The following is a 23330-nucleotide window of genomic DNA, read 5'->3' on the forward strand; positions in this document are numbered from 1 at the left end:
TTCATTTTCAAGTTGTATTGACCATAAACACTTTTCACATAGTTGTTTTCCTTTTCATGAGCCGTTATTAAACACAAAAACACTGATATTTCATTTTCAAGTTGTATTAACCATGAACACTTTTCACATAAATTGTTTTCCTTTTCATGAGCCGTTCCTGTTGACACTTTTAATACTCTTTATACTTTATTTAAATATTGGCGGCTTTCGGAATTACAGACGTCATCACATCGCGCGAAAAACAACTTCCGGTGCAAGCTGCAGCCATCTTGTTTCACTTCGGATAACTAAATAAAATAAATAATAGACAAGTGCCGAGCCGGTCGTCGCTTCGACATCAACAAAGTGAGTACCCAAAGTCTCAAATTCTTTGTGTGACGTGTATGAAGGGAGCGTGCGGCCCCGGGACGGTTGCTCGCGGTGCGAGGGTGGCTGTAAGACTTTTCCCCAGTGTTCATGTGTTCGTTCTTGACCAATGGACGATTGTTTTGGGGGCGAGATGAACACCGGCGCCATTTCCCTCCCCGCGCTGCGTGAGGCGCTTATTGGGTGGCCCGCTCGGAAACCGACGCCCGACGTCCTCCATTTTGGCTCGCCTCGTCAGGAAGCCTACGACCCAGCGGGCTGTTGGTGACGGAGCCCGAATGGCGCCAGTTGCTTTACCAAGCAACATTGGCCCCCAAGAAAGCTTGATTGGTGGAATGTAGTCCGAGGTTTGATTGGTCTGAATGACACATCCAAACGTTGTCTTTATTGGTTCGGGCTCTTTCTTGCCCCGACCAGAGTGAAGCTTCAAGCTTCATTAACTGCCCACTTGATGATGGCGGCTGCGACGAAATACCATTAACGCTTAGCTCACAGCATTGGCGTTAGCTTCAGCATTACTGTTTGAGCTAACGTTTCCAAACCGAGTTGAAAACATTTCGCTAGCTTGTGTCTAGCCACACTTGGGTTAACTTAAGACACGCTTTGCATCTTTTGCCTTCGTTGCGTTTTGTTATGGTAGCCACCAAAGTCTTCTTTTTTTTAAATTTGTTTTACGTCGACGTCGTTTGAAAAACGTCAGCGCTTTGACGTATGCTGGCCAACCAAGGGGACCGCAAGGTCATGAGGATGATGTTACTGGTGGCTTTACGTACAAGGTGCTTCTCATAAAACGACGTAAGATGCAACAAAATGGGGAATAACGTTTTCACAAACTGCAGTAAGAGAATGAATGATGAATGTTTCTACGGGCGTTTCGTTTCAGAAATAGTGCACCGTTTCTCCAAGACGATGAAAAGCAACGTAATACACCCCCGCCCCCAAAGCAACAACAACAACAAAACCCCCCGGATAATTAATAATATCGGGACAATAATGCATTGGGAAATATGAAAGAAAAATACTAAAATATAACCAAAAATAATCCACATATGCAACAAAAATATATTGTCATATACATCAACCAGATATAAGATAAGAAATCCTTTATTAGTTTCGCAATGGAGAAATTCCCAATTCACAGCAGCAAAGTTATGAAAGGAAGAAGTCGAAAAACTAAATATAGGAGCTGCTGGAAAGGCAGCCACTCTCGCGGCGCCATCTTGAAGTCAAAATAACAAAATAACACAACACATAAGACACAGACGGTCGTGCAATCTGAATCACTTTTCCTGCATACATACATACACTTTGTTGTTTGAAGCAGTTATAGATGAGAGGAGAGGATCAAAGTGTCCTTTCACCAGTGGATCAGAGACGTCATGCTGAAAATGCACACGTCTGCTACAAGCATATATGATAATATGCATGTACTATATATACAGTATATATTTATTATATGTAATAATATGACCCCGCCTTCCCTGACAAATTTTAGGCTAAAATACTATAAAACTGCAATTCTTATTCTTGGTGAGGAATAAGAAATAGAAAATAAGAAAAAAGACAAGATTCAGACAAAAACATTAGATATGACCAAATAGACAATACAGGAAAATACACAAATTGAAAATACATACGAATTGAAAAACAAAAAGACCTACGATTAGAGTGTTAGCAGTTGTTAGGGCTAAATATGTGATAAAAGTGAGCAGGTGAAAGTCAGCTTTGCCTCCATGGTGTGTATTTACCAAAGGTGCAATCTGCCTCCTGCGTGTTTATCTCCAAACACGTCGCCGCTGCAGGTCATGGGAAGGTCTGCCGTCCGCCGTGACCTTGACAGGTGTCTTCTTTTTTTTTGGGGGGGGGGGCATGTTGTGCTGTACTAGTTGGTTACCCAAATAGAAAAAAGGAACATCGCACGCACCTCGGTTTCTTTCATCCTGTTTTTCATCATTCAGTTAGATTTTCCTACTTGCCCGTGTTAAAATCACAGATGATGTATCGAAACTGTAGGAAAGGTTTGCAACAAAAGAAAACAGTATTGATAATAAGCGAAAATATTAGACAGGCTATTTGAAAAGATACATATGCATATTAAATGAAAAATACACACAATTGACAAACAAAATAATATATATATAAATTTTAAAAAACTATTAAAATAAAAATACTTGAATTTTATTTAAGTCTGAGACTGAATATTAGAAAAATATTAAATGAAGACTACACATATAAAACAAAAAAAATACTTGTATAACATTTTGGATGGAAATTAAATCCTATGACAACATTAAAAAATAGCAATTATCAGACATAATATTAGAAAAATGCACATGAATATTACATGAAAAATACATCGAATATGGTAAAATAATTAAAAATATCAGACAGGTAATGTACTTATGTCAGACAAAAAATTGAAAGCAATTTATTAGGACAGAAAACAAATATCACGGCAACATTTTGGAAAATCATACAAAATATTCAACAGAAAATAGACTCATACCAAAAAAATAACACAAATATTAGGTGGAGAATGCACACAATAGACAAAATGTCACAAAACAACAACAACAAAAAAAGACCAAAAACGATTTCTTTTGACCAAAATATTAGACAAAAATACTCATTAAATATCAAATATTAGAAGGAAAAAAAACATGATTATATCATACAAAGTGTCATCCAACGGTATTCTGTAGGAAGAAAAATACATTTTACACAAATATTATCCATGTTGTACACAGTAGAAAACTTGTGTGTTAATGATCAGGGGTTTTTGGTTTGTTTTTTCATCCTTTCTGTGTCATTACGAGGATCTTTGATGATTTAAGTTCAGCAACATGGGACGCGCGCATGAGCGCCGTTTGGCCTCACTGGCCTGAAGCGAAGGTCTCCGCGTTTGAGGTGTGTTCGCCGGCCAACAACGGGCACCATTGTACGCCTGCAAGTTGCTTTCAGGAGCCCTTAGGTTAATTTTTTTATTATTATGATTAACTTTTAATCTCGACACTTACGTCTCGTAATTTGTTTCGTCCATTAATGTCCCAAGGACTCTAAGTAGCCTTTGATTTTATTAGCCTCCCTTTCTCGCCGGTGTGTTCCGACTTTATTATTATTATTATTTTTTTGCGTCATCTTCATTCACGTCTCATTGGGATTTAATTGGATCCTTTATGTGGCTGTGGCGAGTTAGGACAATTGTCGAGTGGAAATAGAGAAGAAACATAACGTCATTATATTATGGTGCCCAAAATGTTCACGGTTATATCTGTAGTATCGCTAAATATGTCAGTCTCAGTCGTGTTTATTGTATGTCGAAAAACAATATACGAGCCTAAAGTATGATAATGCACACACATTTTGTACTATCTTAGCATTTAAAATCCACCAGTTTAATGCAAACACTCATCAAAAAATTAAATTTAGCTGCGATATAAATTTTAAACCAACTTATAGTTGAACCCAAGTGGTAGCAACACATTCTGACAGACTGCAACAATCATCAAAATGGCCAATATTACTGGAGCTAACTGCTCAGTTGTGACCGTCTTCATTGTGCATTTATGTACGATTGTCCGATTTTGCCCGCGAGTGACCCGCAAACCAGAAGGAATCTCACAATGAAATAAAATGCATGAAATTACAATGCGCAAAGGGTTTCTTCTTTTTTTATTTATTTTAATAAATAGCTTGAATGTTTTAGAGGTGCAGCAATTATTCAATTAATCGACAATTATTCTATTATGAAATTAGTCAACAGTTGTTTTGACAATCGACTGAATTGAATTTATTTCTAGCTATCTTTGTGTATAGTCAATATCAACCATTTGTGCGGGGGTGCGGGTAGGGGGGGTTGAATGTCATTAGCTGCATCTTATAATGTAATGTGTACAAAGTCCCCCCCCCCCTAATTTTGCTGATTCTTAAAACGTTAATATCGCCCCGAATTTTTCGTATGAATAAAAGTTGTCCATTTATCTGGATGAGTGCCGATTGTACTTGCGTCGGCTAGCAAGGATGAATGAGAAAGCAAGGACAAAGTGTCGTGTATGTGTGTGTGTGTGTGTATTGCGTGCGCCTGTACTTTAAATCATGCGCATGCAACATGCGGCGGCACCGCTCAGGCACCTGCGCCGGCCAATGAATTCTGAGCGCGACCACTCACGTCACTCCCTTGCCGGCCAATGGGCTGGCGTAAGAGGCGGGGCCACGGGGAGACGTCTAGTTTGACATTGTAAATAAGAGCGCAGCCACATACGGAGGAGCGTGCGGAAGCCGAAGGGGGGTGGGGGGTGCTGGGAGGGGGTCATAGTGTAGAGGACAATCCAAAAGAGGCAAGCCGGCACGAACTCGCACCCCCTGCGCCGCGCCAGATCTTCCTTCCCACTTGACTTTTCTCTTTTCAACGCTTTTCTCTTCCTCTTTTTCTTCCCCCTGACCCCTAACGCTGCCGCTCAAGGTAACTTAGAGCAGGAAGTTGGCCGTCAGCGCAGAGGGGGCCGGGGACTGGAGTAGAGGGGAGGGAGTTTGACAGACAGGCTCGGTAAGCCAATGAGGCCGCAGTATCGCGCGCTCTCCTTGGTTGAGAGGCGGAGCCAGGGTGTCACGTAGCAGGCTAGATTGATTGCTGGGCCAGTGTTAAAGGCAAAGCGGTTTGAGTCGGGAGTCGGACTGTGACTGCTCTCTCGAACCCTGTTTAGTTTTTTTCCCTCCTCCTTTCTTAAGCTGGGAGTCTTCAAAGAAAATTCGGAAGGGGAGCTAAGTGAAAGATTAAAAGGAGAGAGTTTCTTTTTTCACCCCATGGCGGAGCGACACTGCCTTTTTGGAAAGAAGTTCTTGCTGCAAGGAGACTCCAAACAGCTTCCTGCCCCCCCGTCCCCCCCTCCATCAACACGGAACGGACCATCCACCATGAAGGGCATGGGGTGAGTGCGACCACTGGAAACGACACAGTTCAGACTGAAAGGGGGACAAGCGGCATCTTTATTCATTTGATCTGTTCTTTTTGACAGTCACCTCTTGTAGTCAAGAGGCTGCCCTGTCCTGTCCTGAGTTGTGTCCTTGAGTTGTAGCAGCAGCCTGCTTGTCTTCAGGCTCTTACTTGTTGTGTTTTTAGGAGGATTATTTAAAAAAAAATATATATATATATATATATAGATAGATATACCTGTATATGTATACAGTATATGTATTAGATCAATAGTCCATGGCCTTTCACCCAAAGTCAGCTGGGATAGGCTCTAGCTCCCAGTGACCCTCAACAGCAGAACACGGATGGAAATACAAAATCAATTAATTAATTTGTTGATTAATCAAGTAATTAAAAAAAAAAAGAAAAATGCACAAATAGCAGGGAAGTTGTCTAAAATGCACATGCATTACAAAAATATTGTAGGATGTGTCAAAAAAAGGACTAGAAAACAGGAATGTTACAAATGTGTAAGTAGTATAAAAGTATTGGGGGGGAAAATGAGGCAAAAATATAAAACCATTTAGAAATATTTGGAAAATGTCAGGAAAATTGGATGAAAATATTAGAAAAAAATAAGGATATGAAAAAACTGGAAAAACAAATGTGGCATGGCGTTGGAGCAGAGAAACACAAATATAAAAATAACAAATACTGAAAATACAGAAATATAAGGAAAAAAAGGTGCACTAACATGGGAACATTTACAATAAAATGGTAGATGGAAAATGCACACACTGTAAGACTAAAATGAAAGAAGTTGACAAAAGCTGCAAGTCGCCTGTGCTGTCCTGCTGCCTTCCTTCATTGTCGTTCCATCAAGTGGTGTGGATCATTGCAATTTTTGACAGTGGGCTATTTCCCCATGTCATGCTGATTTCTCAGGACCCTCCAGTCGCCTGACGTCCTTGTTTACATGTTAGCTTGAGCTGCTGACGCTGCGGCGCCGGCCATCTTGAAGGGGACACGCAAAGGTTGGGGGTCCTGCAGGGTTGGAGGTGCAGCTGGTCTCTGTGACCTCTACCCTCACTCGTTCCCCCATCCCCTGCACCCCCACCCCCCCATAATATGCTGCCAGCCTTCCAGATGGGCCGAGGGAGGGTGAGGAGCAAAGTGGAAAGTGTGTGTGTGGGGGGGGGGGGCAGAGGAGGCTAATGGTCTGATCCGATCTTTTGTGATGGAATCTTTTTGGAGGGCGCCGCTTTTCCTTACTTGCTCTCTGTCACTCTCGCTCTCTTTCTGTTCTCCCGCCCTTGTTGAAAGTTTCCACCGGTTTTTTTTTTTTTTTTTTTTTTCTGACAACAGTGAGGAAGACTAAAAATAACCCCTCCTAAGTTGAATCCTCAAATCTCAGGGTTTTGGATGTGGAGATTTGCGGCAACCGCGGTGGACCGCAACGCTAAGGTCAGTGCTGGTGCCGCGTCCCTTTGCCCTTGGCAGGTAGCGTCAGCCCTCCTCCTTCCTCCTGCCTCCTCCTCCTCCTCGGAGGTCTCACATGAGATGAAGGTCACAAGAATGTGAGGAAGTATGTGGAGGAAGTGAAAGCCCCAAATGAGTGAGGCTCGATTGTGCTAGCTGTGTGCTAACAAATACCAGTCTGGGTTCACTCCGGTGCTGCAGTGCAAAACCTGCACCACCTCACCCATACCACCCCCGTCCCGTTGCTCTCCCTCCCTCCACCCTCCCTCGTCACGTTCTCCTCTGCCAAATGACCTTGACAGAGCAGTGCCGAGCACTTCCTGGAGTTTTTCTCCAATGCAGGAGCAAGAGCAAAGTTTGAAAATAGATCATTTTGGGTCCTAAAATAACCCAGATCCCATGCAGGATGTCGTAGTTAATCTGTAAAAGGCCTCATGGGAACATGTTTTTCTTTCGTAGTAGATGATTGACCTCGCATGTTGGATCGACTCCTCTATTTGTAAATGACTCTTTCAAGGTCGACATCATTTGCCAAAGATGGTAGCTTTTAGCCCAAAGCTAAGACGCCGACGTAGCCCTCCCGATCTTCACTCATTTCACGAGTCGCCATCAGGAAGGTCGACTCGAGGTCGCGGCGCGGGAGGAAGGAAGCCGTCCGTCTTTCGTCAGACCTTGTCGTCACTGTAAAATGCGGCTATTTTCATCGCGGATCACACATTTGGCTCGCACGTCGGCAGTTTTCACACGAGTTATTCAGATCGGAAAATTAAACACTAGATGACATCGTCACGCCCCGATTGTTGTGCTGCAGGTCGAGCTGACAGTTATTACTTAGCTTATGACAACTTTACTTGTCCTGGCCTCAAAAAAATGGACCTTTTGTACACAAAGCCAGTTAGGTGCAGCGTCTTGTACTTAAAAAAAAAAAAACGTAACGTGTTCTAGTCCATATACAGTAACTCTAAACTATTGATTTGCCAACGTGCAAAAGGCTGAAAAATTCTTCGAAAACGTTATTTTTAACACGGGCACAAGACGGTTTTAGTTGTCAACATATACCACATTTCAAAAACCACTAAAATGTTTCCATCAGTAGTATGAGCTGTGTTTTTGTTTAATTAAAAAAAAGGGGGAGGGGTCCTCCCTGCAACTTTTTAAAACGTTTTTATACCACAGAATTAAACATGTTAAATGTTTAATTCTTTTTTTCTTGCCTGCGCCATTTATACAAAACAGACTTGCAAGAAAATATGTGCCAAAATCTTGGAAAAAGTTAATCAAGCATAAAAAAAAAAATAAAGGCTCGCTTGTCCATAACCAATCATACCGTAGCTGTTAAAACGTAAACTTTTACGGCTTTTTGTTGTCTGCCATTGAAATTAGAGATGGGCGATGATTGATACTAGGTATGTGTATCGGGCCGATACAGCCAAAAAATGTACATGTTCCTTGTACTCTAATCATTTCACCGTTTCCAATTTTATGCCGTGCATGCAAAATTGGCAATGACATTTTTTTTTCCACGTATCACTGTTCTGTCCCAGAATTTTAGAAACAGAGTGCTGAAGTAAACGCGGGATTTTTCCACCTTGAGTGGTTTGTATCATAGCCGCGAACAAAGCAGGACAGCCTTGTGTGTAAGGCTCATCATGTCGTCAGTGTCCTGCAGCTGTCACGCGCGCACTCGCATTCTGACAACCTTACCAGTCCTCTCTGCAAAAAGAAAAAAGAAGGCCATTCAAACGCTCATCAGCTCATTAGGAAGCCAATTAGCCGCAAAGCATTTCCCTTACCCCAAGAGCAACTTATTTTTACACCTGATTACACTCCTCTTATTAAAGAGTACAGCACGGCGGCGTACGGCTAACCGCCGTTATCTAGCGTTTGGCGAGGCGGGGAAAAAAAAAAGGACAGGCAGGAATGAGACGGCGGAAAGAGGCGAGCAAGGTGCCACTCGAGAGCAACGTTAGCGCTGCTGCTGATTCAGCGCAGCGGCGTTGACTTTCCTCGGCGAGGGGTGTCAGGTGAAAGTCGTAAAGGTTGAGGTAAACGTCAGCGGCCCGGAAACTTGACACCGCGGCTTCTGTCCACCCGAAAGGGCGATGATGGCAGTGCTGCAGGGAAGACGAAACCAAACGCAGTTTCCCTCCTTTTTTCGCTTGTGCTGTTTTGGATGAACCGCACTGAGATCAGGGGCGGTTCTGGATCAATTTCACTGAGGGGGCCGGGCTGGGGCCAGGGGTTTTGATGGGGGGGCACATTCAACCCAGGGCTAAAAAGACAGATTTGAAATCTTATTTGACTTTTTATTTCTTCAGACTTTGAAATTGTAGTCATAACATTACAGTGATGAGAAAAAAACAGTATTAGGAGGGCTAAAATGTCTGCAAGCGTAACAATACGCCGTGTCCATCTGTTGAGAATATTCAAGCCAGGGGATGATATGGTACCAGCCCGCCGGGGACAAACATTACAAATACACTGAAGCTAGATGTTTTACATGCATATAATTATCCAAATTTTAAAAGGCAATGTCTTATATATTGATCCTGTTAAATAAAAATTAAAATAAAAATGGAGACTAAAAAAGTTACACACAGACACACACACACACACACACACACGCGCACGCACACACACACGCGCGCACACGCACACACGCAAATAGCACTCGTGTCGTGGTAATATCCTTCTCCGCGGACTGCTTCTCATTTTCCCGCTCATTTTTAAATGGCGCAGCGCACTAAAGGGTCTGACTAGAATGTTAAATCACACACTTTGGTTCCACCTTTCACGTCGGCGACTCGGCACGACTGCGTAATCTGCGCTCGGAGGGGGGGCCACAGGGGGGGGCCAGAATCGGTGCTACAGGGGCACTGCCCCCCCCCCCCCCCCCCCCCCCGCAATCTCGGAAAAGTTACTCAAAACATTTGAACACCGTTTGGTGTTGATTTTTTTTCTTCTGCATCGATGCTTGAAGTCAATGACATCACTGAATCAACTGACTCATCACATTTGTCGTCTTCCCCCCAAAAAAAGTCGTTCAATCCTAGTTTATACGGAACAGCGACAAAGACAATGTGTGAAAAATCTGTAAAAACATGTTCGTTTCATACACGTGAATCATTTTAATCGCCTTTTTCCCCATATTAACGCTCTGTTTAACCCTGAGAACCCACGGGGTCAAATTTGACCCCTATAAATTCTGCTACTCAAATGCTACCCTTAAATCCCAAAGGGTCAAAGTTGGCCCAAATCCTAAATTAGGATTAAAGCATTAAATATTTGAAAAAACATTTTGGTGTTCAGTGAACATATAGCAGGCATTTAATGTAACATTCATCATTTTCCAAAGAAGAAAATGGTTCTTGGGTTCTCCAGGGTGAAAAAAAAAAAAGAGGCGAGAGATTTGACACCCGACTCTCACTTGTCTTCGTGTCGAAAGCAATCGTCGCCTTCCCGACCGTTTTATGCCTCACATCTTCTATTTGTGGGACGTCACTGAAGCAAAGTCGATTTTAATGCAGTGTTTCCCAACCTATCTTGAGCCAAGGCACATACTCTTGACTAGAGCGCAATGATGAGCACTTTGTCGACACAAACTTCCCTGTCACTCGTTTGTACTCATTTCCTGCCCCTTATCAGTGACCCGCCTGTGTATTTAAATCAAAGTACACACCGACTCAGCGATCGGGTGCGAGGCGCGTCAAGAAAGTGAAAGTCTTGAACCGCTTGCTTTTTATTTCCCCGCCGCGCCGTTGCCATGACGTTCAAGTCGAACTCCCGACGCTAATGGGTTCAATTGTTCAGGTTCGGGCGAGGGAGAGCGACTCGCCCCGCCTGGCAGGCGCGCTCAGGGACAAGGCCATCTTGTTCGGAGTCACCACGGGACCGGTTGCTGATTTAACCGCCTCCCCTGGGACAAACACACACTTCTCTTGCCTTGTTGCTGTCGGAACCCCGGATGCCGGAAGACGTCGGTGAGGATCAGCGGGGTTCGCCGGCCCCTGTTTCAATCGAGCTCGAAGTGGAGCGGGCAAGCGCGTGCGGCGGCGGCGGGCTATTGTCAAGGTCAATCACTTGACTGTCATGGCAGCTACAAGCGACGCCATTGATCGCCACAGCGGCCTCTCTGTCGCATTCATTTAGGTCTGCGGCGACGTTCACCCGCGCCCGTGACAGTCAAGAGAGGAAGTCGGCTGTCATCGGTCACCTTGGCCCGAAAACGTTTTGCTGCCGATCAAGGAATCTGTTTCAGTTTTCTACATTTATTACGATGATGATGATTATTCAGTCATTTATCTTGTTTTAAAAAGTAAACATTTTTTGGGTCTGTTTACATATAGTGGATGTAAAAAGTAGGGATGGGCGTTTTGATAGCAGTGTTAGACAAAAGTGGCACATCTCTGAAGACAAGTCTCTCTCTTTTTTTTCTTTAAATCTTATGTTTCGATTAGCTTGTTGTTGTATTTAACAAGATGATGCAAAAGCATCAAATTGTATTCTCCGGACATTCCCTATGGCACAAGACATTTTAGTGGTGATTAAAGAAATATTTCTGCTTTTTATTATTTTAAAAAAAAATCGTACCTTTTGATCACTGCTGTTAAGTTTGTTGCATTGTTAACAGGATCAGGAATTGTTGTCAATGAGTGAAGAATTTTGGTGCAGTTGACAAAATATCATTGGTATTTTGTTGCTGGTGTCTGATGCGGCAGTGACCCACCAGATTGACGCGGCGTCACGTATCTTTCTGCTCACCCTGACTACACAATCCTACAAGTTCACGAACATGATACCAGAGGTCTAATTGTTGTTCCTGCGCCTGTTTCTGCTCGTTTTGAGTATTACATCCATCCATCCATTTTCCGAACCGCTTGATCCTCACTAGGGTCGCGGGGGGTGCTGGAGCCTATCCCAGCCGTCTCCGGGCAGTAGGCGGGGGACACCCTGAATCAGTTGCCAGCCAATCGCAGGGCACACAGAGACGAACAACCATCCACGCCCACACTCACACCTAGGGACAATTTTAGAGCGTCCAATCAGCCTGCCATGCATGTTTTTGGAATGTGGGAGGAAACCGGAGCACCCGGAGAAAACCCACGCAGGCCCAGGGAGAACATGCAAACTCCACACAGGGAGGCCGGAGCTGGAATCGAACCCGGTACCTCTGCACTGTGAAGCCGACGTGCTAACCACTGGACTACCCTTGAGTATTACACTTGCTGCTAATTTAGACGAGTCTAATGTAGTAATAGCACTCTTGGCCTTTTGGCAGAGTTCTGCTCTCCAGCAATTGTAGTCTACCTGGCATGTCTTCCTGTACTTGGGAATCGTTTTGACCCGCATCGCTCACCGGGTGCGGCGTTGTGCCGACCGGTCTCGTGTGAACGCCTGTGGCGCTATGGCACTAACTCGGGCAAACGCTCCTCACATCTCTTCAGCGCGAGACCACAATCCAGACACTCTGTAGCTGTGCTTGCCCAGACTTGCCGCCCCGTATTCGCCCCCCCACAGCAGATTCCTGGCATGCCATAGTAACCTGCTGCATCCTCTTTTAGACCCCCTGCCCCCCTCAAAGTCTATCCTTCGGCTTCCTCCTTAGCTAGCAGCTCTCTTCTACATGTTACTTGGTTTCTTTGTGACTGAACACAGTGGCACGGCTACCATCCAAAACATGCCAGGCGAGGAGCTCCAGCTATGTGGAAGATGATGACGTTCCCGGCAGAACCAGAATAGAAGTCCGAGCAGGCCTTACTTTTCAAACGAAGACGATAATAATAGTGTGTGATGGAATATGACCCCGTTATGTTCGACATACCTGCTTAAACGATGCCACGCATTGTGTTATAATAAGCCACTGAGCGCTTCGGTTCATTCTGGGCCGACACGGTTTTAGAATGTTTCCAGCGCAGAGGGGGGGGGGGCATGTTGGCAAGATGGCCTTTAATAGCGTGGCAACACACGAGTTCAGCCGAGAGGAAGGCCACGCCGTAAACGGCAATTGAGGACATTTGTCATCTTGACACGAGGTGCTCAATTACAAGGTGATGATAAGCCTCAGCCCCCTTTACACTGCCCGTCAATGCTGACTTATTCTTGGGGTCGTTGTTTGGGACTTGGGATTGGGTGTGGGGGTGGCGGGTGTTAACCTGCCAAGTTGTTGCCTCCGGGTGTTGCAACCAAGGCTGTGTCAAAGTAAATGCTGAGAGGACAGGGCAGGGATGCAAAGTTTTAACATCTGGCACCCAGTCTGGCTTGGAAAAGGTACCGTGTCTACCTACGCGGCTATGTTTGCCAATTTTCCAGAAATTTTCGGTAAAGGACCACCAATGTGGAACGGAGTAGCAAAGTTACATGTCGATTTAACACCTTTGGTCTTGGTATAAATTGGACTCCTGGAAGCTAACTGTATATATCGCAGTATCAACTTTCCTGTAACAATCATAATGGAAGTATTAGCGCTGCTAGCTGCTATCTGATCTGATGGAGCACAAGGTAGTGTAGCAGCGAGTATTCACACCGTAGTTCCCGAGCAGCGGGGAAATCGGGGAGCTTGGATGACTGGAAGTTGATGTGCAGCAACATCTGTTATCAGACATTTTGTACACGGTACTCACCCAACTGCTCCGGTTGCTAAAAGGTGCGAACAAGCATGCTACGAATGAAAACTGAACTGTACTTAGGGTGCAAATGTTGTCTCTCCATGCAGCTTTCCAGATCATGTCCGCGGATTCGTTTGGCGCCGGCAGCAGCGATGCCCAGCAGACTCTTCAGTCCTTCTGGCCTCGCGTCATGGAGGAGATCCGGAACCTGACTGTGGTATGTCTGCAGTAACTCACAAGTTTTTGACGCTCGCTACGTGGTTGCTTTGTCACTCGCTAAACCCGTTTTTTTGATTCCAGAAGGACTTCCGCGTGCAGGAGTTGCCTCTGGCTCGAATCAAGAAAATCATGAAGCTGGATGAGGATGTGAAGGTAAAAGAGCAGAAGCAACACTGGAGTTCTTCCCCAGCGAGGGGAACATGCCAAGTGGCTGGCGATTTATTTCGCTCGTTACGCCAGATTATCGGCTCGGAACGCTAGCAGGCCGCAACCCGTCTCGTGTCAAGAGCACCGTCCTCTCCTGTTAAGAGGCGGCTTAAATGCAGTAAAGAGATCAAGAGATCATTGGCGTGTATGTGAGGACAACGAGACCCTTCTGGGAGCCGCAATACAGCGGCTCGAACTGTTTCTTTATCGCCTTTAGCTGCTCACATTAGCAGCGGAGCTACCCAGCGACACAAACACAAACTGGCACAAGACAGACTTGAACATGTGCAAGTCGAGTGGCGAATTGCAGACTATTTACTTGCCTGGTAAGGGCTGCTGTTTTGGCTAGCAACGGGACACTTAACTCTTCGTGGTCCTTTTGTGAATGATGGCATCTAAGAAGTCAAGAGTCTATTCGTTAAACGTTAAAACTCATTCACTCCCAAAGACGTTTTTAAACGTCTTTTCAGACTTGGTCTAGAATTGGCTGGTACTGAATGAGTTAACTCACTGAATAGTGAGTTAACTGGCCAATTGAACTCTGTTGCTAACCAAAACAGCAGCACCCACCCGGCACAAAAAAGCAGATCAGTACCAGCACGTTCAACACACAGAGTTCCAACTCAGACTGTTTTTGTATCGGGTGGGTGCTGCTGTTTTGGTTAGCAACAGAGTTCAATTGGCCAGTTAACTCACTATTGTCCCTCCCCCAAACTAACTGTGCAGATGATCAGTGCCGAGGCACCGGTGCTGTTTGCCAAGGCGGCGCAGATCTTCATCACGGAGCTCACCCTCAGAGCGTGGATCCACACGGAGGACAACAAGCGACGCACCCTACAGGTCAGTTGTAGTAGTCCATACTGTAATTCTTTCTCCCATTCCATCGTGTACCACGTTCATCTTTCCTTTGCATAAAAGAAACCTGCATTGCCTTTGATGTGGTTCACTGTGGGCCTGTGACAGTGCACTGGGCGCGTACAAGCAAAAGGGGCCCTCATTCCAGCCATCCCCCCCGAGGAATGACCCTGCCTTCACTTCTCTCTCCCTCCACTGACTCTGAAAGCCAGGCGGGAGCCACTGACCCACTTTTCTAACGCCCCACGCTGCCATTTGGGCACAAAGTTGAAGAAGCCTGACTCTGGGAACGGCGCAAAAGGGGGGAGACAGAGGTGGTGGTGGTAGTAGTGCTGAAGGGCAACAAGCGGTGATGGGAACAGTTGGGAAGTTTGGTTCAGAGCTCATCTCACCAGGATGTTAAGAAGGGAAAATTGTGAAGCAGAACATGAAAGCCCCTAAGTCCTCTTTATCCATTCACATACCTCGCGGAGATTAGCGAGTCTGTGTGTGCTCGTGCGCGTGTTTTTCGAATGTGTGATGTGATGCAGGTACGCCGTTATCACGTTCATCAGCAAAGGGCTGGAAAGTCTAAAACTCAAGACCTACTTTGGAAGTCCTGCCTTTTTTCTCCCCCCGCCGTTCTTCTCCGTTGTTTTGAAGGGAAACTCAATAAAAGCAAGGTAAAATGATGTAAAGGTCACTTTTAGTGATAAGTCCATTTAAGTCATGGCTACCACAGCACACCTTGGGGGGTAATGGAAATGCAAAGCCGTAATAGTCTGCACAACCAGCACGAGATGGCGCTGTGGCTCAAAACTGCTGCTCTGATCGTCTTTTTGACTCCAGACATTAAACCCTTTCCTTTAAAATTGCCACAGAATTTCCCCGTACACACGGCGCAGCGTCCGGGGTCACCACGGCAACACATCAATGGAACAAGTGTAGATGTGTGACCCGGTGTGGCTAGATATTAATCAAGTGACTATAAATAGCTCCCCTAGTGCTGGGAGGGTCACAATGGGGGTGGGTGTGGGGGGGGGGGTCTGACAGCCAATATCCTGTGGAAAATTCCACAGAGGCAGCAGCAGCGACTCTCAGCTGTGGAAATGGGAAGAGATGTTTGGGAACCGAAGAGAGTTTGAATCAAGTTGGGTCGAATCATCAGAAAGTACTTTCTTTCTCAGGACAATTAGATTTCTTCACTCTGATTTGTGGCTTTGTTGTCCCCGCTGACTTGCACTTCCACTAACATCTCGTGGCGGACAGCTAAGTAGTCAGTGTTGCCAAGTTAGAGATTTTTTTTGTCGTTGCTATTTTTAACCACGTTTCCAACTCGATAGCGATTGTTTTCCAAGGTTATTAGTTAAGGAAAACTAACAGAATAACTAAGATGAAAATTGAAAAAGCATTTTTTGTTCACAAAAATGAAATAAAAATGAAAACCCGTACCAAAGAAGGAAGTCATTTGGGGATTGGGAAACACGATATTTATTGCTACTTGTTTTTTGTTTTTTTAAATGGAAAATGAACTATTATAAACCTGCCGTCTATGAAAACAATTTTTAAAAGTAGTTTTTAGTTTTGAGAACAACGAAAAACTCACATTTTTGCCACGTTCACAGCGGAACGACATCGCCATGGCGATTACCAAGTTCGACCAGTTTGACTTCCTCATTGACATCGTCCCCCGAGACGACCTGAAGCCCCCGAAGCGACAGGTAGGAGTGCGTTATCTTTATTTATTTTATTTTGTCTAGGATTGTCATCCGCCGTTCCCTCTCATTGGCAACCTGGAGGTGCTGTAAACATCCTTGACTGGAAGCTATCGGTCGGAGCAGCAAGGGCTTTCAGTCGGATGTTTGCAGCGTCTTATTGCTCCTGGCGTCCCGCGACTGCTCCCGTGGCAACCTTTCTTTTGGGGGGTGGGGGGAGGCTTTTCCAAACGCCCGACGAGAAGACGGACGTGCTAGCTCTTTGCATCTCTGGGCGTGTAAACATCCTACACTCTCAGCTGTGCTGTCATAGGAGCTGGGAGAGGGGTGTTTACGCTCCTGGTGACGGCCAGGACACGGGGGTCAGCATCCACTCGGTGCGTTTTTGCTTCTGGGTGCCTTACGGGCTGGATTTACACCCAACACACTCCCTGGAAGCGTATTTCAAGTTGTTGTCTTTCAATTGTGCAAGGTGGCAGTTTGACTGAGTAACTGGCGAGGGGAGCTCTCACATTCATGAAAGGATGTAGTTAGTTGTAGGACACTTTGCTTCAAGCTATAAAAACAAGTTTACAGTTAACTTTGTCTTGCATTCATGCTCTTCATTTCGTGAGCTGTCATGCACGTGTCTCACAGTAGACCTATTTCCTTTTTTTGGAACCTATTCTCAGCTATGTGGAGAGTAACTTACCTTTTGCTCTTGCTGTAATGCTCGAATAGTCCATATCTACGGTATTTTCCGGACCATAGGTTGCAGTTTTTTTCATAGTTTGTCCAGGGGTGCGATTTATACTCTGGAGGGACTTACGTGTGTAATTTTTAAGACATTATTATATCATTTCACATGTTAATTTCACATTAAACCACAAGAGGGCGCTCTATAGCCCTGTGTTGATAAATCGAAGACGAGTCTGACGTAAGCGACCCAGAAGAGGAAACACCGCATCTTCTACCTCTGGAGTTGGAAGAGTTGTTGAAATTGCCTTTCAAGATGACATGTCTGTTCTTGGTGTTGGAATTTATCAAATCAATTTCCCCCAAAAATGCAACTTATACTCCATTGCGACTTATGTTTTTTTCTTCTTTATTATGCATTTTATGGCTAGTTAGATTTATACTCCGGAGGGTTTATAATCCGGAAAATACGGTATTAAGAACAGCAGTGGTATATTGTACTTACATTTCCTACAACATACTCACATATTTTCTACTAATTATTTCTTAGTAAGAGAAGTGCGCCCACCTGGTTTGGAGCGGCATGATGCCCTTGTAACGGCTTTCCAGTCCAAACCTTTCCCCACTGCAGTCACAGCTCATTAGTTATTCATCAGCCCCGCCCCCCCATTACACCCACCAACACACTGGACAGAGACATAATGTGCTTACCAGCGTCCTTCTCTCCGCCGCCGTCTCCACGCATGTAGGAGGAGATGCGTCAGACGGTGGCCCCGGCAGAGCCGGTGCAGTACTTCTTCACCCTGGCGCAGCAGCCCGGCGCCGTGCAGGTGCCGGGCGCGCAACAGGGCCAGCAGGCCGGCGCGCAGACGGCCGCCACCATCCAACCCGGGCAGATCATCATCGCGCAGCCGCAGCAAGGACAGGTACCGATAACTGACAAAACAAAAGAGGACAGAAACACCCGAGCTCCAGCCGGTCCCGGGCATCCTCATTGTGGTTTGAGAGCAGGCAGAAGTACCGGTACCTGGCTTTGTTGACATGAGGTAGCGCTCACCCAGAGCACACGCAGGCACTATTGCTGAAGAGGAAGCGGTTGAGCTGAACAAACACTGGATGAATTGTGCCAAAAGATAGGCCTGGCAATCGGTCACGACCGTACTGTGCAGCGTTTTGTCTTCTTAGCCTTTCGGACTCATTTCAAAATAGGTTTTCGGTTTCAAACAACGGTTAGGTTTTCCAAGCCGGGCTTAGGGTTTTAAATTGGAGTGTCTAAGTAGGGCTGCAAGGAACGTTTCTACTAATAATCTGTCAATTATTTTTATGAACTAAAGTTTCAAACCAGGGTAAGGCTGACAAATGAGGGTTAAGGTACCAAACTGGGATTTCAAGCCAAGGTTTTACGACACTGTTTGGAGGTGATATCAGGGTAAGGGTTGTCAAAGTGAGGTTGGAAGACAGGGTTAAGGTTTTAAGTTCGGGATCAAAATGGAGTTTCAAAGTAGGGTTTCCAGTCAAGATTACAGTTTTGAGTTGGGATTTCGAAGTAGGGCTTCCGGTTAAGGTTTGAAGCCAGCGTAAGGCTTTTCAAGAAGGGTTGCAGGCCAAGGTTGGGGTTTTACACAAGGGTAGTTTTTCAAAATGATGGTTTCAGTCCAGAGTTAGTGTTTTGGCCAAGGGTTAGGCTTGCACATTCAGGTTCGTGGATTTCAATTCATATTATTGTTAGCCTTGTTCAATTTGTGCATGAGCATTTTTTTGTTGTACTTTGAAAATTTTAGGCCTCCGTTATGTTGTGCCCGTGTGTGTGTGACAACGCAGACGGCCTGTTATTGGAGAGCCGAGCTTAGCACTTGTCTGTCCTCCTGAGAAGCCATGAGAAGGAGGAGGAGGACGTAATGTGCAACGTCAAGAAACATTTCATCCTAGTCCTTGTGTGCGTCTTCCTCTGTGCGAAGCTCTCCCCGCCATTCCTGCTATTTTTCATGCAGAGGCTTTGACCATTTTGATTTTGAGTTTAGCTTTTGCTTCACATTGTGCCACCCAAAACATGTTGCCGCCCTTCTCACTCTGCCTTTCTCTCCCATTTTCTCATCGTCCCCTTTTCGTTCCTTTGGCTTTGCTTTTTTTGTTTGTCCTCCTCCTCATGGGCCGTCAGATGCTTCAGGGGGCCACCATGCAGCAGTTACAGCAAGTGCAGGTGCAATCACAGAACACGCCCATCACGGTAAACACAACATGCACTTATTTGTCTGCTCCATCTGGCCTGCATCCGTGCGCCCTCTCCTGGTTCAGCCTAAAAAAACATCGCCTCCTATGTCCCCTTCCTGTTCCCCCGCCCCCCACACCTTCATCGACCTTTTTGTGTCTGTCTCTCCCCAGAGCGCCCCCGTGGCCATGCAGGTGGGTGACCAGCAGGTGCAGATTGTGCAGGCGGCGGGGGGTCAGGCGCCGACGGCCCAGGCCCAGGGCCAGACCATGCAGGTCATGCAGCAAATCATCACCAACACGGGCGAGATCCAGCAGATTCCGGTGAGGAAATACCTCGGGCGTCCGTAGAAGCTCTCATTCGGATCATGTTTTGGGAACCAGTGTTAAGTTGAAATGGAATGGGAAAAAGTCTTGAATGTAACGTACCTTCAGCCTTAGGAATCAGGTAAACATTAAACAAAAAGGGGGATTTACTCCTTGTGTATTTGAAACAAGCACATTGCTTTATATGAGGAAAGTCTGCTTAGCGTCATGCTAGCAAAGAATGCAAAAACACAGGAGACCAGTTAAGCAATAGCGTTGCTAATGCAGTGTTGTAACCTTGTCAAAAATATTAGGACACAAACGGAGGGTGAATCATACGGACAGATAATAGAACACTAGTCTTGCCATATCTTCTTTATCCTCTGAGAAGAACGACCACTAGTATTGCAGCTTCCTGAAGTTTTGTGGCCAGGTCAGAACAGAATGTATGGCATTACCATTCATCTAATTTCGATGAGGAAGGATAACTTTTGAGATAGAAATGTTTTGAATTCTGATTGTGGTCAAGGAACGAATTCAACTCTTGTTTCAAGGCACCACTGCGCTTTCCTAATACAAATACTCATAGGTGCATTTTTCAGCAAATAGTTTAAGTTGTTCATATGAGGCTCACCAATACTATGAGCCTAAAAGAAAGGCTAGCACAAATTGATGCAACGTCACACATGAGCAGCACGCAGATGTGGGCAAGAACATTTTGATTGCTTTGGCCTAAGCATAAAAACATCAAATAGGTGAGTTTTTCAGCAAATAACAGAGGACAGGTTCCGAAATTTAAAATTCTGCCATTTTGCAAATGCCAAATCGGGATGAAGCAGGTTTCCTGTTTTATCATGATCACCACCACCCTGTGCTTATTGACGCTTTGTCTCCCCCCTGTGGTGACCGAGTTCAGGTGCAGCTCAATACGGGCCAGCTGCAGTACATCCGCCTAGCCCAGCCCGTCTCTGGCGCACAGGTGGTCCAAGGACAGATTCAGACCCTCGCCAACACGCAGCAGGTAGACGCTGTTTTGTGTCTTTCTGATCCGACGCTGAATGTTGACTGGCTGCTCACCCCGTGATGTGCTTGTGCTTCCAGATCACACAGACCGAAGTGCAACCGGGACAGCAGCAGTTCAACCAGTTCACCGACGGACAGGTAATGACTCACTAAGTCATCTTTTGGCTCAAGGGAAGGGTTCAGGTTTCAAATTTTGGGTTCAAGACAGGGTTAGGGTTTGAAGTTTGGGGTGCAAACAAGGGTGGATTTTCCAAATTCTTATGTAAAGCCAGGGTTAGTGTTTTAAATGATGGTTTTGGGCCTTCAAGTTAGGGTTTCAAATTCAGCTTTCAGTTTGTGGTGAGTGTTTGAAATTAGTTTGGAGTCAGGGTTTTGGTTTCAAGTTACGGTTTTCGAGCCAAGGTTGGGGTTTTAGGTTAGAGTTCTGAGTTCACTGCTAGGGTTTCATGACTGCGTCTTAAATCTGAGTTCGGGTTGTAAATTATAATTTCACGTCTGGTTTTGAGTTTTAAAATTAGGTCAGGGTTTCAATTTGAGAATTCAAATGAGGGTTTCAAGCCTGGGTTAGGGGTTCAAATTCAGGTTTTCAGTTTGCAGTTTTAAATTATGTTTTCAAGTCCAAGTTAGGGATTGTAGCCAGCATTAGGGTATTAAATTAGGTTTTTGAATCAGCGTTAGGTTTTCAAATTAGTGCTAGAATTTCAACCCAAAGTTAGTGTCTTGAATTATAGTTATAAGGCCAGGTTTAATAATTTAACTTAGGTTAGGGTTTCAAGTGAGACTTTGGAGCAAAGCTTAGGCGTTCCATTTCGTGTTTGAAGCCAGAATTTTGTGCTTCTAAGTCTCGCCTTCCTCTGTGTGTCCTGGCCATGCAGCAGTTGTATCAGATCCAGCAGGTGACGGTGCCGGCCGGTCAGGATTTGAGCCAGCCCATGTTCATTCAGTCCACCAGCCAAACGGGAGAAACGCAGGTCACGCAGGTCACCAGTGACTGAGCTCCCGACTGACCACCTCGTCCAAAACCAGGCCCTGCCTCAGCTTTTTTTTTTTTTTTTTGTACAGTAGCGCCTTGTCCTTGTCACACGCCTTCGACTGTGCTCCCGTCTGCCATTTTACGGGATTAGCCATATACCTCACACGCACACACCAGGGCTGTGCAAAATTCTGAATTTCAGTGTGACTTAAAAAAACCAAAAATAAAAAAAAATGCTACCCATCCATCCATCTTCTACTTCTTATCTGGGGCCAGGTCGCAGGGGCAGTAGCTTTAGCAGGGAAGCCCAGACTTCCCTCTCGCTACTTCTTCCAGCTCTCCCCGGGGGATCCCGAGGCGTTCCCAGGCCAGCTGGGTGACATAGTCTCTCCAGCGTGTCCTGGGTCTTCCTCGGGGTCTCCTCCCGGTGGGACATGCCCGGAACACCTCACCGGGGAGGCGTTCAGGAGGCATCCGAATCAGATGCCCAAGCCACCTCATCTGGCTCCTCTCGATGTGGAGGAGAAGCGGCTCGACTCTGAGCCCCTTCCGGATGACCGAGCTTCTCACCTTATCTCTAAGGGAGAGCCCGGACACCCTGCGGAGAAAACTCATTTCGGCCGCTTGTAACCGGGATCTCGTTCTTTCGGTCACGACCCATAGCTCGTGACCATAGATGAGGGTTGGAACGTAGATCGACCGGTAAATTGAGAGCTTCGCCCTTTGGCTCAGCTCCTTCTTGACCACGACAGACTGATCCAACGTGCTACCACTTTATTATAATAAAGTCTACATGAGTCCTTAGAATAATATTTGTACAACATTCTTGTCGTAAATAGTCTTACACACTGATTTTGCATCAGGAATTTCTTTCAGTTGAATGGAATCTGAATTCTACTTCCCGCTATTTGAATTTCAGTTGCAATTTTGCGGCCAGTTTGCCACCTCAATTCAAATTCAAGCTCAAATTTAAGAATTGAGTTGGAATTTAGGGGTCTGTTTTAATTCAATTCTGAATTTTGCACAGCCTTCGGACACGCATGCACGGAGGAGGAGCGTCAGCAGTTACAATTAACATCCTTTTTTTTTTTTCTTGGGTGTCTTTTTTAGTGCTGCCCCTTTGCCTTTAACGGCGTTTCATCCTTTTTTTTGTACAGTAATTGGCAGCGATTGTCCTCATTTGTTTTTGTGCATGTGGTCCAAACTGCAGCATGCGTGACATGCGGTAAGATAGGTACAATTTTATTTTTGGGATGTTTTGTAAGCAAATTTTGTTGGTGACCAAAAAAAAAAATTAAAAGAAAAACCCTTAAACATGTTGTAAGACTCGTGTTTGGATTGTGTTCCTTTGACCTACTAACAAACCGTGAATGCTCTTTGTTGCTGTTTTTAGGCGAGGGTGATGTACTTGTGTGCTTGGTGAGTGACTAGGGAGGCATTGAAAAGAGTCCTATCATGGTCTTCGACTGCAGGAACAGTTACATGACTGAATTTTGGTCCGAGTTCATTCAGATATTCAATAAAAAAAATTGACAAAATAATTCATCCCTCAAGTTAGGAACTTCTCCCAGAGAGTGAATGACGCAGGTCACGCGACACCGAAGGTTAAAGATTTACCTGCTTTATTTTATTTTTAAAATACTTTTTGTGAAAATGAGACTGATAGGATGATTAGGGTGCTGTGTACACAAAAAAAAATATTACTAACATGCACAAAGACACAAAAGGTTGTTTGGTTTTTTTCTCTCCTCTACACCCCTCGCGATCGACTTGGGACCAGTCTGCGATCTACCGGCCAATCACGATTG

At 45.3% G+C, this 23330-nt stretch overlaps 1 protein-coding gene across 10 annotated transcripts; it reads left to right on the top strand.

Annotated features, from left to right (window-relative positions):
* The first annotated feature begins 241 nt into the window (after window positions 1-241).
* Window positions 242-22836, top strand: nfyc (nuclear transcription factor Y, gamma). Of its 10 annotated transcripts, none has more exons than XM_086136349.1 (12): window positions 4622-5294; window positions 6644-6742; window positions 13470-13579; window positions 13666-13734; window positions 14515-14628; window positions 16248-16343; window positions 17762-17938; window positions 19171-19239; window positions 19395-19544; window positions 20443-20547; window positions 20628-20687; window positions 21425-22836. In XM_086136349.1, the coding sequence occupies exons 3-12, from the start codon at window positions 13481-13483 to the stop codon at window positions 21542-21544; spliced, it is 1059 nt and encodes a 352-aa protein (XP_085992475.1). In that variant the 5' UTR covers window positions 4622-5294; window positions 6644-6742; window positions 13470-13480; the 3' UTR covers window positions 21545-22836. The 10 variants fall into 10 exon arrangements, with proteins under 10 accessions (XP_085992471.1, XP_085992478.1, XP_085992477.1 ...); XM_086136347.1 differs by having other exon boundaries at window positions 4623-5294; window positions 13663-13734; XM_086136345.1 differs by lacking the exons at window positions 4622-5294; window positions 6644-6742 and adding an exon at window positions 242-345 and having other exon boundaries at window positions 13663-13734.
* The last annotated feature ends 494 nt before the right edge of the window (window positions 22837-23330 follow it).

Source organism: Hippocampus guttulatus, chromosome 18 (assembly GCF_054856545.1).
Source record: "Hippocampus guttulatus isolate MCC_2025c chromosome 18, RoL_Hgut_1.0, whole genome shotgun sequence".
Taxonomy (NCBI): domain Eukaryota; kingdom Metazoa; phylum Chordata; class Actinopteri; order Syngnathiformes; family Syngnathidae; genus Hippocampus; species Hippocampus guttulatus.

What these genes read in the sequence shown, in the direction of transcription:
- nfyc (XM_086136345.1), top strand. Translation starts at nt 13,481, where the DNA reads ATGTCCGCGGATTCGTTTGGCGCCGGCAGCAGCGATGCCCAGCAGACT. An exon ending in AGATCCGGAACCTGACTGTG is followed by an intron (nt 13,580 to 13,662) that starts GTATGTCTGCAG and finishes TTTTGATTCCAG; the next exon opens with AAGGACTTCCGCGTGCAGGA. An exon ending in GCGAGATCCAGCAGATTCCG is followed by an intron (nt 19,545 to 20,442) that starts GTGAGGAAATAC and finishes GACCGAGTTCAG; the next exon opens with GTGCAGCTCAATACGGGCCA.